This window comes from Platalea leucorodia, assembly GCF_965183815.1.
Source record: "Platalea leucorodia genome assembly, chromosome: 4".
NCBI lineage: Eukaryota > Metazoa > Chordata > Aves > Pelecaniformes > Threskiornithidae > Platalea > Platalea leucorodia.
The window spans coordinates 72,390,045-72,408,301 of NC_138826.1; the positions used below are offsets into that span (position 1 = coordinate 72,390,045).

The window sequence follows — 18,257 nt, forward strand, 5'->3', positions numbered from 1 at the left end:
TGACATGTACTGATGATTTGCATCAATACCTGTAGCAGTGCTCTATACTTTTATTCTGAGGGCTTTTTTCTGTGTGTGGATATCCTTTAGCTAAACACAGCTGTTTCAGTAAGAGCCTGTGAAAGTAGAAGGGGAAGATAAATGCCAGTTCTCTAGAAAGCATTCCAGGGAAAATGTCTAGTTATTGTTGGGTCACTGACTGTAGCTTGGAGAAAAATGCAAGTCAAGAGCTCTCCCAAGAAACAGTTTAAGGGATGGGTACTGGAGCACAGAAGACGATGCGAGTAGAGTGCTCCTGAGATCATGTACCAGTTCACATGCACGTCTCTGAGAAGGAACAGGGAGCAGATCAGACCCAGCAAAAAGCGTCAGCAACAAGGGGTTGCAAGACATGGGGCTCACGGCAGTATCTGGGGACACAGCGAGAAGCAGCTCCCTAAACTGGAGGCGATGGCCTTTGTTAGGAGTGCAGGAAAGGAGAGGAAGTTGGCAACAAGCCTTAGGCTCTAAATACTCCTGTGTTAATACAATCCTTGTTACGCCCAGTATGGTGCTCACTCTTGCTCCCCCTTTTGCAGGTTTGCTAAAGGAGCTGCTGAAATCTGACCATTTTGTATCCATTCTTATGAATAATTCAAAGACAGAGGAGGAGTCTGAGAACCCTGACTTTTTAGAAGAGGAAAATCCACTGCCACTTGTTCTCAAAAAGGTGATCGCTGAAGTAGTAGTGAATTGTCAGTAGAGTAAAGACTTTGCTGGCCTGTGTTGAACCTTTGTCTGAGGCGCTTGAGTATGCTGTTGCCAACACCAGCAACAGAGGCTGCAGTGGGAAATGGGGACACCCCCACAGATGACCTCATTGTTCATTCCTGCATCCTGGAGAAGGAAATTTTACTCCTGTCATCAGCTGATTTTACTCACTCACACTTGAGGTCTGATACAGCACTTGTAGTGCCAGCATGACTAAGCATGGAGGCAGAGCTATTCTTATTCATAATCTTCTCTGTTGTGGTTCTCATTTTGCATTTTTTTGAGTGTATTTGGTCCAGTGTTTTATCTTGCCTTACCAAGTTTAATCCGTGAACTACATGCCAAAAGAGAGATCTTCATTTATGTTTTAAATTTTAAAATGTAGAGGAAACTGTTTCTTACTCATATGTGCGTAGTTGACTTCCTCTCTCATTTTGACTTTCGTTTCCCAACAGCTTTTGTTGACCAGAGATGAGATGTTACAGGCAGCAAGTTCTCACTGTGTGGCTGCAGTGCTGGTTCACTCTCCCAGCAGATATGCTCCTGCTTTTATCCATGCGGATGTCCCAGGTGAAGAAATGCAGTGGCATCTTATTGTTCATCTCCAAATATCAAAGCACTCCCTGGCTGTTTGTTTTAGTCTGGCTCCATGAAATCCACCGATGGCATAATGTGTGCAGTGATCATTTTATACCAGTAAAAATGGCTAATGTGATTTTAGGAATAGAAGGGGAGAGTAAGCTTTCAACTGCAAGTATAGAAGCAGCTGTCAACAGGCAGAATGGTGTTTCCACAGCAAGAATTTGGACAAATCCTTGAGGTCAAGGTCCTTCTTCCAGGACCTTAGATACAAGCCTAAACAGACTGGGGTTCCATCTTATCCCGCTACATATTGTAAGTTTGCACAGAATTTGGTCTAGGATTTAGCTTTAGAATGCGGCTCTGGGAGATGGTTTATTATTTCTCTGTAATCCCAAAAGATAGAAGTGCTTTCATTTTACAGATTCTTTGGGAGATGTAAAGTTCTGAGGAAAAAAAAGGTCGCTGCATCTATGGTAAAGCTTGCTTCGTGGCTTTTCATTTGTGCCAAAGGCTAGAGCCACAATTCAGCTCTTGCCTGCTGAGTTTGTGCTGGGAAGATGCCTGCCTGTGGGACTCTGCGCTCCAGTCACCTTGTTTTGAAGACTAGCATACCCTCAAGCATCCGCTCCGTTCTCCATTCCTGCCATTTCATAATACAACTGTTCTCCCTGTGGCTGTTGCTATGCTTCCTCGTTTCCTCCTCCTTCCTCTGCTCTGTTCTAAAAGCAACGGTGCCATGCTGTGAGCAGACTGCCTCTTACCAGGGTGACCTTATTTGTGTGTGTGTGTGTGTGTGTGTGCGTTTTTGCAGAATTCCTGTTTGAATGTCTCTCGTGCAACAGTGAAATTCTCATCTGGTCAGTGTACTGCTGCCTGCTCCTCCTAACTGAAGAGCGCCTTTTCTTCTCGAAGTGTCACACAGTCTATGGTGAGTCATCAACCTCTCTGACAGAGTGACTGCAGTAATACTGTGGGCATTTGTTGTGCCTCTAGCTGAATTTCAACGCTTCACACACAATCACAGTTTCCAGTCAGGATGGGTAAAGGACTGAAAATGAGTACCTATCAGACATGTTTGTGATGTCTAACATAGCTTAAATTTACAGTGTCACTGTCCTAATGAGTTCCTAATGAGCATGCATTCGTTATAATAACCAGCTATCATGACTGACACTACCTAAGTTACTATTAGGTGTTTCTGTGGACATGCCAAGAGTGGGTTTAGGAAGGCAGCTAAATTCCTTCCGTTCTTCTGGACTTACCTCTAGCAGTGGCGGTTGGGTCCTATTATCAGGGAGCTGAGTGAACACTCAGCAGTTTTGGGCAGTTGTTTTTGTCAGTGGCTCAGAAGAATAATTGTTCTAATCTTCCTCCCTTTTAAGAATTAATTTTGCTTCCATCCTGGAATTTGGGGTGTTGAAAGCCCTCTGTGTGACTTCTCTTGAACATATGCAGGCATAGAATCTCTGGTGAGGAGTCTCCAAGATGTCCTGCAGCTGAACAATGTGGAGTTGCACAAACAAGGGCTCCTGCTCTTCACTGAAATACTGAAACGGTAAGGGAGTACCCCCTTCAGGCTTGCACAGGCAGAGTTTGGTGCCCCAAAATGGAGGCTGTGGTGCTTTTGCTTTTTAAGGTTTTTGTCTGAGACTAAATATCTACACTCCCAGAGCCTTTGTGTTTGAAAGATGTTGCTGAACAAAGGCATCTCCCTTATTCTTGTGAAGAAGGGCCTGATGGTTGTTTCCGAACCTCCCAGCTTGTCCTCTTTGCTCATGCATCCACAAGTATATTTGCCTCTTCCTGCTTCCTTGCCAATCTGGGACGTGAAATCTCCTTTCACCTGTAGATAAGAGCAGGAGGGAAAGCTAGGAAGGTCCAGGCGTATGTGAGCAGGCCAGCTCCTGCTAAGTGCACCTCTGTGACAAAACAGAGCATGCAAATTCCGTGGCTTCTAGTCTTGTATCATCATCTGAGCTAAATTCAAACAGCAAAAACAAATTCTAGGCTGAAATATTAATGTCTTCTGTCACTTTTTTCCTCTTGTTTTCTGCTAAGGAATAGCATACCCTGGCTTGTTTTTCTTCTGTGCTTCCTGTTCTTGCCTCTATGATCTTGTTCCTGTCCTGTCATGCTAGTGACAGAGTCTTGTTTTTGCCACTTAGTTCCCCCAAGAGAGCCCTTGAGCTGAATTTTGGAAATGTCATAGTCAATTTTGTAGCAAGTGGCAGGGTAAAAAGGAGAAGAACAAGCAGCAGTGCTAGAACAGTGTGATGATGCCAGTGTGGGATCTGTCAAAAAGAGAAACCAGGATGTGGGAAACACTAATTACAGCATTTATGCTTGTAAAACAGAGAACGCTCTGTGCAATTACTCTCATTTTCTAGCACACCCATTCTGTTTCTCTGAGCTTTGCCTTAGAAATGATGTTTTATTTAAAACTATCTCATAGTGGGGAAAGGGATCTCATCCTGGAACCTCTCCTCTTGGTTTTTCCTTGCAGCTGCATTCTCTTGTGTAAGCGAGCCCCCCACTCTGGTGTTGCCCAAGCAGGACATACTGCTCCCCTTGGCAGTATGTCAGGAATGGTGGGTAGCTCTCCCTGGAGTGCCCCTTGTCTCTCCCAGCACAACCAGAGTGGCAGGTACAGTTTGGGGCCCAAAGACGAGAGGCTGCAGGAAGCCCCAAGAGTGCTGTCCTTCACACTTTTCTCCCAGGCCCCGAAGACATCATAGTGCACCATATTGCAAGTGGGTTTGTGCCTCTTGAATGAGTCAGCAATACTCCTCCATCCCTTCCTCCCTGCATGAGTCAGAGAAGACTTTTTTTTTCCTGATGTGTTTTACTTCAGAAGGTCAGCAATTGAAGAAAGGAAATACAGGGGATTAATAGAATTACAGTCTAAATAGAAACAATTTGGAAGTTTAGCACATCACTTATGGCTTGGGCTAGAGGCTGCTCCTGGTGCCTGAGTTCCACAAGGCCTTTTCCTTGCCTTGCCCACCTCACAGCTTTTTCTCACAGCAGAATGTGAGGTGACTGCCAAGCTGGATTTCATCCCACTGAGTGACTAAAAAGAGTGGTTCTGCCTCTGTTCACTTTTTGCCCTGTAGCTGGGCTAGTAGTGTAATTTCTACTGAAGTTCACTTTCTTCTCCCATTTGTGCATGGGAGCATGTGCTCCTGGCTTGCTTTAGTCAGGCATATCTGTGAAAATGGAATAACACGGAATACTTTTGGCTCCCAAGTCTGGCTCCTGTCATGCTGTGCTGCTTTTCTTGCTTCACTTCGGAGAGGCCCTCTGCCAGGCTGTTAGTGCCTCTTGTCTGCATGTAGCTGCCTGTCTTCCCCCTGCCTTCTCGACTGTACCTGGCTTGCCAGGAGCCAAATGAGCACAGTCTGCCATTTACACAGCTCTGTCCAATAATGGAATTAATGGCTTGTCATCCCTCCTTGCTCTCATGCTGAATGCTCAAAGGTGTTGGGCTACAAGGTGATCAGACAACCAAAATGCTCACTATCAAGAAGAATTGTCAAAAGAGTTGGATTGTGTTTATTTTCCTGATTACTTTTCAAGTTCATGAAAGTCCTTGTCCTTCTGGCAGCATCTGGCATTAGAAGTGCTATAGGACTGTCAGAGAAGCTATTCTCATGGCATTGTCCTTGTTCTAGGATGGTTGTGTTTGCTTGTTTACTCAGAAATATGAATTGCCAGATGAACCCGCAAATACCAGAGCAGATGGCCTCAGCATAGAGTCCTAGGCAGAGAGATCACTGTGTTTTGCAAAGCCTGTTTTCCTTGTGCTCTTCATGTCGGTGTTTGCTGGTGCAGTCATACAGTTATCCAGGCTGTGGGTTTTTTTCATCATACTAGGGCTCGAGACCTGCTGAAGTTCACTCCTTGTAGCAAACCTCCCACCTGCTGAAGTTTGAGGCTACATCCTTGAGAGCAGCTGGCTCTGAATACTGAAAAGCATGGTTGGAACCACATAGCTCAGCTGTCCATTTGGTGAAATGAGGAGAAGGCACTACAGTTACTTAACTCTGACAATACTCTCCTTGTTTACTTTGTTTCCTCTTTGCAGGCAACCGGTGGAAATCAAATTATTCACAAACCGAGGTGTATGTATAGAAGCCATTGATGTTTTGATGGAGACAGTGAACTGCCCAGTGCTGGAGGTGGTAGTGGAGGCTGTGAGAGCTGTGGCAGCTTTGCTGAGGTAGGCAGGAAAGCATTTGCAGGCTTTTCTTCAGATAGATCTGTTGATACCACGTTGGTCTCTGCGGCTCCCCTGTGGCTGTGTGGGTGAGCGTGCTCTACAGTGGGACTTCTGGCTGAGACAGGCGTGGGTACAGCAGAGCTAGCTTCCCACCCGCCTCAAAAGGCTGCCAGGGCAATGAAGCTGCAGTAGGCAGCAAGTCGCTGCAGCAAGGACCTAGCGTCCCACGCAGGCTTGTGCTGCGGCTGCTGTGGCTTTGTCACTCTGTGCCCCATCTGGATAGATAAGAGCAAGCGTAAGACTCTGTACAGTCACATGCTTCCTGACTGTAGTGGGAGCAGACAGTGGATGCAGTGAGGGTGTGGTTGGGCTCACATCTGGATGAAGGTGCTGTTCGGATATTGTGACCTTAGTATGCTGTGCTAGACAGAAGTGGCAACGGCATATTGCTGTCAGAGGAGCAGTTATTTCTGCTGGTGTTGCCTTCCCGGGTGGAATGTCCCCAGCAGGGAATGTGCATGCTGTCTTTCTCTCCGCTTGTTCAGGAAGGACCATCTGAGCTCCCCTCCAGTCCCATATGAAGAGCTGCAGAAGCTGCTGGAGGCAGTACTGAAGCGATGTGCTGACCTTTCCCCACCACAGAGTAGCAGGAGGCATGCAGTAAGTCAAAGGTTGTTGTTGCTTGTTGGTAGGGCCAAGCAGGACAGGGATGATCCTCCTAGCACACTATGTGGATGGTGTATATATGTTCCGTCCCCTTATTCTATGGCTCTTGGATTCTCTGGTGTTTCTTTTGATCCTCGTGCCTCGAGATGGTACCAGTCTTTGAAGTAGCTGAAGATGGATGCTGGTGAATGTTGTCTTTCTAAATTAATGAAGATTTGTGGGGCATTACTTGAGTGTGCTGCTCTCTTTATGTGTCCAGTACTCCAAGGTCATTTGAACTTCCCCTTCTTCAGGCCCCCACCTTGTAGGCTGCATCAGTCAATCTATTTTTTTGGCAATGAACAACTCTTGCTGTGCGTTCAGACCAAGAGGGTCATCATATATGCACTGTGATGCCTCAGCAAGGGAGCTGTTAGCCACTCTTTGAACTGCAAATCCTTTCCTGTTCCTGGAATATGTAGTTAATGTGATGTGCTGCTGAGACCTATGCACTTCTGAGGAGAGCCCCCATTACAGGTGAAAAGGCAAACGCTGAGTCTTCTTGCTCTAGACTTAGAGCCATGTAGGTTTAGATCGCATGTCTGTAGAGGCAAGAGCATCTTGCTGGAATACCAGAGCTCCAAATGCCTGCTCAACTATCTTTAGGCCCAAGTTATATGCTACCAGATGTCTACCTGGAGAAGGCAGAACTGCTTTCTGCCCCATAGACAGATGTTGGTCAGTCTGTTTGCACACGCACAGAGCATGGTGTCCCATTCAGAAGAAGGAGCTTCACAGGAGGGAAATTAGGCAGACATCCAGGCTGTCTTTAATGGGAGAAAAGAGGAAATGATTGTACTTGTACTAAGGTATCTCAGCATCAAATGGGGAAGGAGAAGGAGTTCTGAACTGCCAGGCACCAATGTGTCACCGTGCCCTCCTCTGGTAATATTTGGGGAAGACCACTACAACAGGTTAAGGCTTAAAGGCAGATTTTGAATTCTAAGTGGTTCCCAGTTTGGGCAAATTATTAGCTCTGATGCTGCAGTTGGCTTCTGGCTGAACTCAGTAGGATGCTGTGTGGGAACAAGAGCTAGTACATGGACAGTTGCTTACAAATCTGAGCCAAAGTAGAGAATTTCTAAGATTTCAGTGCTGAGCAAGGAGAGGAACTGTTCAGCGTTGTCTGAAGAGTAATTGGAAGAAATAAAATTTTTAAAAATACCAGGTTTTCCCAGAAGGGTTTGAAGCTCCATTAGCTGAGCTGTTTAAAACTCAGATGAGACCAAACCATGGCCGTACAGACTGTAAAGACATGGCAGTGCAGAATGAGTAGCTCTGTAAGTCTGTCCTCCTTAGGAAGAGCACAGAAGCTCTCTAACTCGGCCTTCTCTGGGGAAAGCACGATAGTAAAAAAACAGTTATGTGAAAGAAGCCAGTGAAGGGAAATCTGTTGTTCCTCCTGCTGCTGATATTGGAGAAGAAAGCTATTTTTTCTGACAGTGAACATAAGATTTTGAAGACTTCTCTCCTTTAACAGGGTGATCTCCTATTCTCAGTGTCTCAGAGTCACCCAGCAAACAGAAATCTCAGCAGACTTCCTCAGAGACAGGGCCAGTTCTTGCTCAACACCCTGGAAAGTTTCAGAAATGCTTGCAGGTGAGGACAAGTCAGGGAGGTGGGTGGGTGGGTGGTGTGTGTGTCCATGTCCATCCATCCTTCTGTCCTTGTAACTGAGTTCCTCTACCCAACCCCACCAATGAAATACCACAGGTGAGTTCAATGCATGACACTTGCCAGTGAAACAACAGAAGGAGGGATATGTAGTAATAGTGAAAATTTTGTGACACCTGTATGCGTCTCCTAAGAAATTTGCCTGGGACCTATCAGTTTATTTCATGTCTTTGGCCTTTGAGGAGCTGCTTGAAAATGAGCCAAAACTGGTGAAGTTGTAAGAATGGTTGGAAAGTATGTGTGAAACTGTATCCCTGTGCCCTAGGGTAGGTGGTCTCTCTGCTGGAGGGGATTAACCATTTAACAAATGTGTATCTGCTCCAGATGCTGGCCTTGGATTTGCTCATGTCTGTGACCTGTTATTGCAAGTGGATTTATAGGCACCAACTTTTCCTGTTTTTCTGGATGAGAGCTATCTCTCACCCTTAGCTGCACAGCAGACGGTGGTGTATGAAACCGTATCTGTTGTTAGGGAACTCTGGCCAACTTAGTTATTTTGCCTTGCATCACTTGCATTTGGTTTGGCTGAGATAATTCAGTCAGAAGCAGTGTCCCTGTCTGCACTGACCCAGTGTCTTGAGGTGGTGTTACAGGGCACTGGGGTTCTGTCATGGTTTTTAGATCAGCTGAATGGTCCCCTGGCTGATTTTCATGACGTTTGCTGTACTGTGCTCCAGGCACTCTGGCCTCGCTGGGAACCTTTAGTCTTGCCATGCTAGGGCTTCCCACAGCAGATACTTTCTTCAGAGAAGCTAAGTCTTCCTTTCCCAAATTGTACTGTTGTGCAACATTGCTGACTTTTAATAGCTTCACTCAAGAGGTAACTCTGTGTGATTGCCAGATTCCTGTGTTTCGAACCCATCAAGTGTTTGCAGCGTCCTTAATGGTGAAAGTTGTGATGGAGGTGTAGTATTTCCCCGACTTCCTTTACAGAGTGAGGAGGATTCCTCTCTCCTCTGGTACCTGCTGTGTGTTTGTAGGTTAGCAGTGGAATTCCAGAGTGACCCCATGGCCCAGGAGAACGCTTTCACTGCCCCCAACTCTGAGAGCAAGGACACGCTGAGCAACTTCTCTGAGTTCCTGTTGAGGATTTGCGACAGTCTCTGCATCCCCATGGTCATGGTAGGGTTTCTTTTGAACTTGGTCTACTCCTTGGGTACCTGAAAATGTGCTTTCAAGCACCAAGAGTGGGTTGCACAAGTTTTTTTGGGGGAAGAGAGCATGTAGAGTAAACCAAGAACAGCTGTGGCATTTGCCACCTCTCCAGAGCCAAATGTGGCATTATACAGTTCATGCAAAATGGGAGTGTACAGTCTCAGAGGGTGGAGAAATTCATAAAACTTCCATGTAGATGGCAGTGTCTTTCTTCACACTGTGCGATCCCCATAGCCTACCTGCCATGTTATCTAATCCATGGCAGCCCTGGGTGTTGCAGAAAATGAAGAGTGCCTGAACTGTTGTTTCCCCTTCTGCCACTGTTTCAAAACTTCCTTGTGTCCCAGAAAGCAGCAGTGTTTTGCATCTGCAATTTCGTTTTCACACTTCTTTCCAGAAGGTATTGAGGAGGCTGCCCAGTCAACGCAGCAAGGGACTAAGCATTGTGCCTCAGTAAGGCCAGGGACACAGTTTAAAAAGCAGCTGTGGAGAGTCACGTGTGCTTTCGTGCCCCGTACAGACCTGTCACTGAGACACTTTGAACAGAATTGCCAAAACAACGGGACTCTGGTTGTGGTTCTAAATGTTGAGTAAATTTTGCTTGTGCTTTGCCACAGGTTCAGGTGTATGGATTCTTGCAGTTGTTGGGAGCTTGGAGATGTTTTGTTTTGTAGTTTTTTAACGAATCTCTTGGTAGGCAGCTGCAGTGGCATTGCTGTTCTCCTCCCTGAAGGGAGGGTGCAGTGCACGTCCAATTTGGCAAAGCTGGAGTCAGCGTGCTGTTTCTTGCTCATTCAACTTGGGTAAAAATTAATGGACTGTGAGAAAATTTCCAGTGGCCTTCTGCAAGAGTGAGTTGAGTTGCTCTGTTCTAAACAGTTTAGGGCTGGACTCTGTAGAGAGCCTAAAAGCCTGTGTTTGTCACTACTCAATAAAATGCTGAAGCATGGGTGTTAAGCGTTACTGAAGTCAGCTGCACTTAAGCATATGTCCTATGTTGTATGCCACGCTGGAGGATTAGCCATCTGACCTGTAAGAGCAGTTACTTCCAGGGCAATATGGGCAGTAATGTGCGTCGCTGTGCATTAAGGCCCAACTGGTTGCCAGCTGGAATCAGGAAGAAGTTTCTTGTTTGATGTAATGTCTTGCAGAGCTAGCAGCACAGCTCATAACGTTGGCAGAGGGAAGTGTTAGTTGCTTTCAAAGTGCTCTGTGAGCCTATGTACTTGCTGCCAGGCATTTTGGTAGAACTGTTACTCCATTTGTTTGGATTTAGAAAAATAACTTTCTGGGCGAGCAGGAGGCTGGAAGAAAGCTGTTGCTTTCAGTGTTTATTGCATATCATGCACCTGATCTTTTCTTCTTTCCACAGAACTACCTGGAAAGGGCTGTCAGCCTGTCAGTGATGGAGGTTTTCATCTCAACACTTAATACCCTCTTTACAGTCGTGCCAAACATGAAGAATAAGTTCTCCAAAAAGCTGGGTATGGGGGTAGTGTGGGATCATGTTCTCTGTGCTCTTAACTGATGGAACTTGCTGCTACTGCATATTACTGAGGCAATGAGCTTAACGAAACTTTATGTGGAGGATTATATTACATGTTTATATGAGTAAGAATAGAGTGCACAGTCATGTTCAGCAGGATGAAAAAGTTATTTGGTCTAGCAATGATGATGGGACAGATTTTATTTTAGATAAGTAAGTTGTGTCAGCTTTACCCTTTCCTCTGGAATATTCAGAATTGGCTGTTCCTGTAGACAGGGATTATGCTGGAATTGTTGGTGGGATTTTTACTATGTAGAAATCCTGTTTACTCTGTGTATTCCTTACTCTTTGCACATCAGAGAGGTGATGTAGAGAATTCTTCTGTTCTAAACATGTGAAGCTGGCAAATCTTCCCTTCTCCTCCTGAGAAAACAAATGAATCTCAGATACTCCCCTCCAAACCAAACGCGGAGTAGTTTGCTTTGGGAGAGAAAGCCTAACAGATGTTTTCTTAGTGAGATGGCCTGCCCTGTTCACCAGGTTTGCATGGAGATGTGTAGGGATGGTTATGGGACCTGCCTACTCTTCTCCCTTATTGTACACGTTCTCTGCTCCTGTGACATTTTTGTCTTGCTTTCTGTCTAGCATCCTCCTCCTTCATCCGACTGACACTGGAGCTGAAGGCCAGATTTTGCTCTGTACAAAGGTATTGTGATGTGTGTATTGCGAGCGAGTAAAAAATTTCCAGATGGGAAAGCAGATCATGCGTTATCTAATGCACCTGATTAGGCAAGACGGGAGGCTGAAAGACTCAAGAGTGGTTGCATGTTATTGCAAAATGTAAATGGTAACTGACAATGGAAAAGCTGGATGGGGGAGAAGGGAGAAGCAGTCGGGTAGGGGGCGGGTGGATTTACACAGCGTTGTGAGAATTCTGTGCTCTGCCGTGAGCTGCGCAGATAGAGATAAAGCAGCCTGACTTTGGAGTAGTCAAATCAGTGGGTGTTTTGAAAAGAAGTAACAGTAGCATCAGTTCCATCTGAGCTCTGGCTTCTTAGGCACATACTACCACTATCTTTGTTCCTTATGGTGTGATAATGTATAAGAAATGGGAGGGAGAAGGAAGACTTCAACAGCAGACATTGCAAAGGGTCTTCTGTAGCAGAGGCTATGATTTCTAGGTTGAGAAGCACTTGGGGAGACTCTCTGTGGGTCTGCAGAGATGTTTTACCTCCGCTTTCCTGTGACTGCATCTCATTAAAAGAGTAAACGAAATACACAGCACCCCTAGGCCAGGTTACCGCTGTGGAACTTAGAGTGGGGATGTTTGTGCCTGTGAATGGTGGGGGGGGGGAGTGATCTAGGCCTCTGAATACAGTAGTGTGGGGCACCAAGGATGGTGTGTTACAGTGCAAAGATGTTTGGTTATGTCCTGTTCTGCAAGGAAATCATTGGAGAGATAAAAATACCTGGAAATAGAGCTGTTCTCACCCTTTCAGTCAACGTTTTGGCATTCTTCATTGTTCATCCCTGGAAACACCATTGCTACAAAATCTCCTGACTGGTGTTTGCCTGTGGAATTGGGTATCAGGAGCCACCCTCAAACAACTCCCATTCTCTGCAGTGTTAGGGGTCCTGCCCTTACAGGCCTCCCTGTGTGTACCAGGTATGATGATTGTGAGAGTACCCCACTGTATTCATATTGTCCCAAGGTATGTGAACACGTTCACTGTCGTCACTGCGCACACCCGACACAACTGTGAGCTGACTGTCCTTTGGGAACTCCTCATTCTCCTGGAAGCCCAGGTTGGCTCCTGGAGTCTTGCTGTGATGGGGCAGGTGCTTGTATGTGATCATTCAGTAAACTGAGGTTCTGGCAGACAGCGTGTGATATGAGAAGTATGAAGAGGCTGTTTCTAGCCTTCTTCACTGTATCTTTCTGCTCTTCTTCACAGTAATCCTGCCTTGAATCAGGCCTGTTCCAGCTTCCTCTGCAGCTTATGCCTGAGCCTTTACTCTGCCACAGAGAAGGAGAGAACTTCTTCTCAGGAGGGCAAGTTTGGGGAAAGAGACAAATTGCTTCATTTAGTTTGAGGCCCTGCCACCCTCTATTTAGGCAATAGGTGTAAAAATGATAAAAAAAAAGACAAAGGAGGAGGGAAGGGAAGACACAGATAAGCTCTGTTTAGAGATTTTTTTTGCCCCAAAAACTTTTTTTAAGCTGGTCCAGCAAGGAGATAACACTCAGAGAATGCCTTTTGAAGAGTTTTGAACCCTACCTGAAAGGTTGTGTTTCATCTGCCTATGGTTTTGTTTACATGGTGACATTCACTAGCACAGCTGTGTATGGCTTAATTGAAACAATATTACTTGCCACACAGTCACCCTGCAGCCTTAATCTGCAGATGAAGGTCATTTTTCCCTCGGGCATACTCTATAAAGCTTTCCTGTCTATAGTGTAACTTTCCATAATAGGTAAGTCCCAAATAAATGAGATGAAAGTTTCCACATCACAAAAGCCACTTTTCCCACTGGCAGTAGTTGGTCACCATACAGGCAGCATCAGCAAAGAGCTGGGAACCTCAAACAGAAATGTCTTTTCATGCTCAAAGCCAGCTCCATTAAATCAGGTCTCACACCTCTATTCATGCCAATCATAGAGGTGCGCTTGCTGCATGCAGACTGTGGGGTAGTAGGTTGGCTTTGATATTTCTTACATCAGGAGCTTCCCTAATTTAATGTGCTTGAGTTAGGGCATGCAGATGCTTCCATCCCCCTGTTCGACTCTGCTTTGCCGTAAACATTCCTCATCACTGCCTGCCTGTTCATAGTAGTTTTATTTCTAGAGCAAGAGATGTGTGAGCTCCTGCAGAAGGGTCTGCCTCAATTAAACTACACCGTTGCTGAAAGCCTTCTCCTCCTGGCTGAAACCCCTGAGCCTTTCTCTTTGGATCAGTCTCTTTGCAGCCACCAACACTGCTTCATACTACTGTTATACTTCGCCTACACCCTTGGGGACAGGTGAGCCAACAGTATACAAGGCAAGTGATTTTGTGCCCATTACGTACCATGTATTGGTGGGTAAGGCATGTCTAATGTTACTGTTTCCACTCCAATTTCCTTGAATGCAGGTTTGTTCCAGAAGCAGAATTATTTTTAGCCATAAGAAATTTCCTCCTGTCAGCACAGGACCATGGAGACTGTCCCCCTCCATACATACTCAGAGCGGCACTTTACCTCCTTGCTGTCTGTCAGGACAAAGGCAAAGCCCTGGACTTGGTAAAAGAAGATTTCATTCCTACCTCTTGGACCCTTTTTGTTGAAACTAAGGTTTCTCCCCACTCCAATCAACCCTCTTACAGAAAGTATTTTGACATAGGTGGTGAGCAGTGAATGAGTGAAGAGTGTGCAGTGCATCTACACTCTGGAAAGTTAACTGTGAAAAGCCACTAGGGAATTTAGATTTGACTGAATAAACTTGTGTATGTGTGGGAAGTGTAAATGCGTTGGATAGGCTGTGAATTCACATACGGAATATAATAAATTTCATAGCTTCAGTCTCCTGAACACATCTACAGCCTCTGCAGCAGGCTTTCTAGTGTTCCCATATGGCTCTTTGCTGCTGCACAGGTTTGAGCACTGTTTAAAGCCTACGAGTTTCTTAGCCTTTGTGATGCAAATGGGCTTCACAAAATGATGTTTAACTGATATATTTGATTGTCTGCTTAAAAGGCAGTGTGACTGTTTCTCACATTGAACTCTCATCGCTTCAGCTTTTCGATATTCAGCATCTAGTGATTATTTTGTTCTCTCCCCTCCTCCCCCTTTCCCTCCCACTCGCTTACCAGAGGTCGTTGTGTACCATAAGGAGGATCCTGGATAATCTTCCAGATCTGAGCTTGGTCTACGTCCATTGTCCTCTCCTGCTGAAATTCTTCCTGTGCTACCCTGAGCTTATGGGGAGATTTGGACACCAAGTCCTCCAACTCTGGTTTTCCTGGGGAGACTGCAAGCAAACTGAGACTGAAGAAGCTGGTTTTGGTGCATCTGATCATCTGAACAGTGCTAACCCGTTACTTCCCATTCTGAAGAGCAATTCCAGCATTTTGCTTATTTTACTGGTATGTCACTTTCACAAGGACAGGCTGCTATCCTGGCCCTGATTTAGGGGGCTTTTTGGTTCTTAAAGCTCTTAGTGCTGTTTTGAGGCCAAGGATTCTGCTAGAAGGGCCCACGTGTGCATACACAGACTTCCACCTCCCGGGGAAGCCTGATACGGAAGATGGGACTGCGTATGTGTGTTAGCTCTTTCTCTGTCATCCATCCACTGTGATAGAAAGGGATCTTTTGAGAGTTGGCTAGGAAGGGATCTGAAGGGTGCTGCTGATGTATGCCATGAAAAACCCCATTCCTTTCTCTATCCAGATATACAACTGGGTACTCCAGATTCTTCTGTGGCAGCCTTTCAAGAAGCTGTTTTGCTAATTTGGGAGCAGTGGTTTACTGCTGATAGATGAGAAGGGTATGAGGAACAAAGAACTTTGAAAAAGCAGCGTGCAGAGAACAGGTCTTGAGGGCATGGCTTTCTGTTTGCTTGGGGTTTTAGTTTTGTTTGTTTTTAACTGGAGAGTCTTGTCAGAGATTTTTGCAGTACTCTTGAGTTTTCAGGACTGCAAATAGCACATTTTATTGCTCTTAAAAGATAAAATAAAAATCTTGGGACAGGGAAAATTAATCAGTGCAGGGGAGAAAGGGGCCTTGAAGTAGCAGGACTAGTGTGTTTGCCTTTAGCTGGCGTAATGAGCTCTGTTAACCTATGTGATCATGACAGAATCCAGGTCCTGATGGCTGCCATCAGTGGCCGCTTGTCCCATGACTGTTCAGCCAGTCACATAGCGAATACTTGCTAACATTTTCACACAAGAACATGAGATTTGCCTGTAAAGGCAAAAGCTAAGAGCTGTGATGTTTCTTCTCCAGCCTGTTGGAGAAATTACAACTATGTTTCACTGAGAACAGAAACCCATGTCAGCAGACAGTGAAGAAGCAAGGTTTGATTCTGGGTGGGCACCCATTGGGCATTACAGACTGGCATGTATTTGTTCTGATCTAAGAGGCTATGAAATAAATTTTAATATCCCAGGTTACTGAAATGACTGACTGGAGAGCTCTCACATAGAGCAGTTCTTTCACAGTTAGGGTGATACTGCAGAGTAGGTAGCAACATCCAGGCATTTGATACCATTGCAGAGCATTAGTAAAAGTGATCAATGAGTTGACATATCTCTACAAATTAAGGAGAAGTGTCCCATGAGACGTGCCTACGCTGTTACCTTTGGCAGGAGTTCTGGAACCTATCACTCCATAAACTAAAGCAGATGTATACATCACAGGTCTGTCAATAAGCAAAAGAGAAACAGTGGCTCCTTCCCTGAATGGTACAGCATTCCTGCTTTCCCTTTTCTATCTCGCCATGTGCTCTTGCAGAAATAAATTAATTTAGCTCTGTCCTGGTCTTTAAAGCAAGTTGTAATAAATCACAGGCTTTGACAATTCACCTTTCAGTTGGGGAAGAGCTTAATCAATCTGAATTTAGATGGGCTAATAAAACAGTGCAATATCCTGGGATAAATATACTGTCAGATGTAAACAAAACTTATGAGGTGAATAACCTCAGCCTGAGAATGCTCAAGTAAAATGAAAGGGCCTCTGCATGGTACAGTGGAACAAAAATGAATGTCTTTCCAAGGATGATTTATTTGCTTATCTGCTTTTAATAATTGTCTGGATTAGACAGAACAGATGGTTAGTGCCTTCATCTGAGACCTTGAGCTCCTGAGTAGGAAGGAAGATGTTAACATGGTGATGCATTTACCAGGACCAGGAAGGCTGTGGCCCTTGGTTAGTGCCATTTTGTGCTGTGTGTGTTCCTCTGGGGGTGAATGTGGTCGTGATCACACACTGTCCCACTTGTCTTCTCTATGCTCCAGATCTGAGCTGCTCTCTCAGAGAATAGAGATAGGCTGACTGACGTTAGATTACATTCCTGAATGACATATGGAGCAGATCTATGTCAGCAGAGCCGATTGTGCAGACAGCTCTCTGCCCCTTATTCCTGAAGGTCTCAGATATGGGCAGGAATCAGGCTCAGAACTCGAGAGGTTTTTCTGGCACAGGCACCTTGTTCTTACCTTAACTGCTTTCCCTGGGTATGGGGTCCCCCAGCCATTTCCTCTCCATTGTCCCAGTCTGGATGCGTGACTACTGTGTGATAGGGGAAGGCAGCTGGAAAAGGCAGTGGGCTGTTCTAGCAGGCTGTAGGCTTGGTTACTGAGACTAGTTTTCTGTTTACCTCTTTCAGCTGTACCATTTGCAATGCAGTAGCCAGGACTACTGGGGGAGGAGGCGAAAGGTAGTGCTGACATAATACATGTTGAGACGATCATATTATGTCAGCACTACCAGGCATTTTCTGCCTGATCTTTATGGAACTGCATCTGTACATGCTGTGCAGGTGAATTTAACGTCAAACACCTTAACAACAAAAGTATGCCCAAATTAAGGCTACTGGCTGTGGGATTCAGCTCAGAGACCTCAGACAAAGCTCTGTAGTCAAGAAGCAGGCTTGTGGGCTGAATGCCATGTACACAACTCGTCTCTTTTCCGTGATTGAGTGATTGCTTGTCTGGTTTATGTACGTTTCATGCAGTTTAGCTGTTATGTTGCTACTGCAGATACAAGGCTGCCAGCCTTTTGAAAATGAGTAACTATGGACTGACTCATAAGCTTGATTTTAGGTAAGCATCTTTAATATGCAACCTGATTTTTCAAAACAACAAGGAGAGCAGAAGTGCCGGAGGCTCTGTGCTCTTGGAAACAGGGCCCTGGCTTTAGGATTTCACTTGTCTAAAACCTTGACCTTAAATGTACATTACCCCTACACTTGTGTGCTGGACAGGAGTTACATAGCCAAATGCATTCTTTAAACGGGATATTACTCAGAGGTGCCTGTCAGATGAGAGTCTGTCTGCTTTATTCAGTTCTCTATTTAATCAGGACATACTTAATCTGAACGGTGCTTTATTAGGCTGTTTCCCAAGGCACCATATTAGCGTAATGGTATTAAATAGCAGTGACTTCTGCCTAATCAGGGCAGAAAGGTAATGTGTGTGCTTCTTCCCTCGCAGGACCTGGTCTGCTCAAGCCCTGTGGAGGTGGCTTGGAAGGTGTTGATGACTCTAAGGACGTTCCTGGAAAGAAATGAGGATGTCGTCGTCTGTGACCTCCTCCGGAGTCAGTTCCTGCAGATTCTGCAGCAGCTGCTGGTAGAGAGCAGCTCAGCGTCCTTACAAGGTGACTCCCCTCTGTGACTTGGTCTTGCTGTAGGATCAACTAGCAGGATAGATGGCTGAAGGGATGCAGTCTGGGATAAAGGGGTTTTGAACTGCTGATGTAGCTTCAGTACTTATCTGCATGAGGAAATTTACAGACAGAACTGCGCTGATTTAGTTTCTTTTTCCAGAGATTCTTGTTTTGAAGTGACAGAGTCTTCTTCTGATTTAGGTTGTTCTGGCTTCAGACTGTGATTGTTAAACCAAGGCAAGGTTTTCTTATACTGTCATAAGCATTCAAGTGGAGAGCTGCGCTGGTAAATCTCCCAGTTTGGACAGAGGCTCAACTGGTGAC

The 18,257-nt window shown here is 45.4% G+C and overlaps 1 protein-coding gene across 1 annotated transcript in view; it reads left to right on the plus strand.

The window, feature by feature from the left end:
• Positions 1-18,257, plus strand: part of MEI1 (meiotic double-stranded break formation protein 1) — a gene marked incomplete at its 5' end in the record, with an annotated part of 46,620 nt that overhangs the window by 7,237 nt on the left and 21,126 nt on the right. Inside the window, 15 exon segments of the mRNA XM_082309223.1 lie at positions 579-709; positions 1,206-1,320; positions 2,144-2,260; positions 2,788-2,887; positions 5,417-5,551; positions 6,097-6,211; positions 7,737-7,855; positions 8,911-9,052; positions 10,458-10,569; positions 11,217-11,277; positions 12,527-12,624; positions 13,418-13,592; positions 13,703-13,850; positions 14,420-14,692; positions 17,759-17,924. Coding sequence (XP_082165349.1) covers positions 579-709; positions 1,206-1,320; positions 2,144-2,260; positions 2,788-2,887; positions 5,417-5,551; positions 6,097-6,211; positions 7,737-7,855; positions 8,911-9,052; positions 10,458-10,569; positions 11,217-11,277; positions 12,527-12,624; positions 13,418-13,592; positions 13,703-13,850; positions 14,420-14,692; positions 17,759-17,924 — 2,007 coding nt within the window.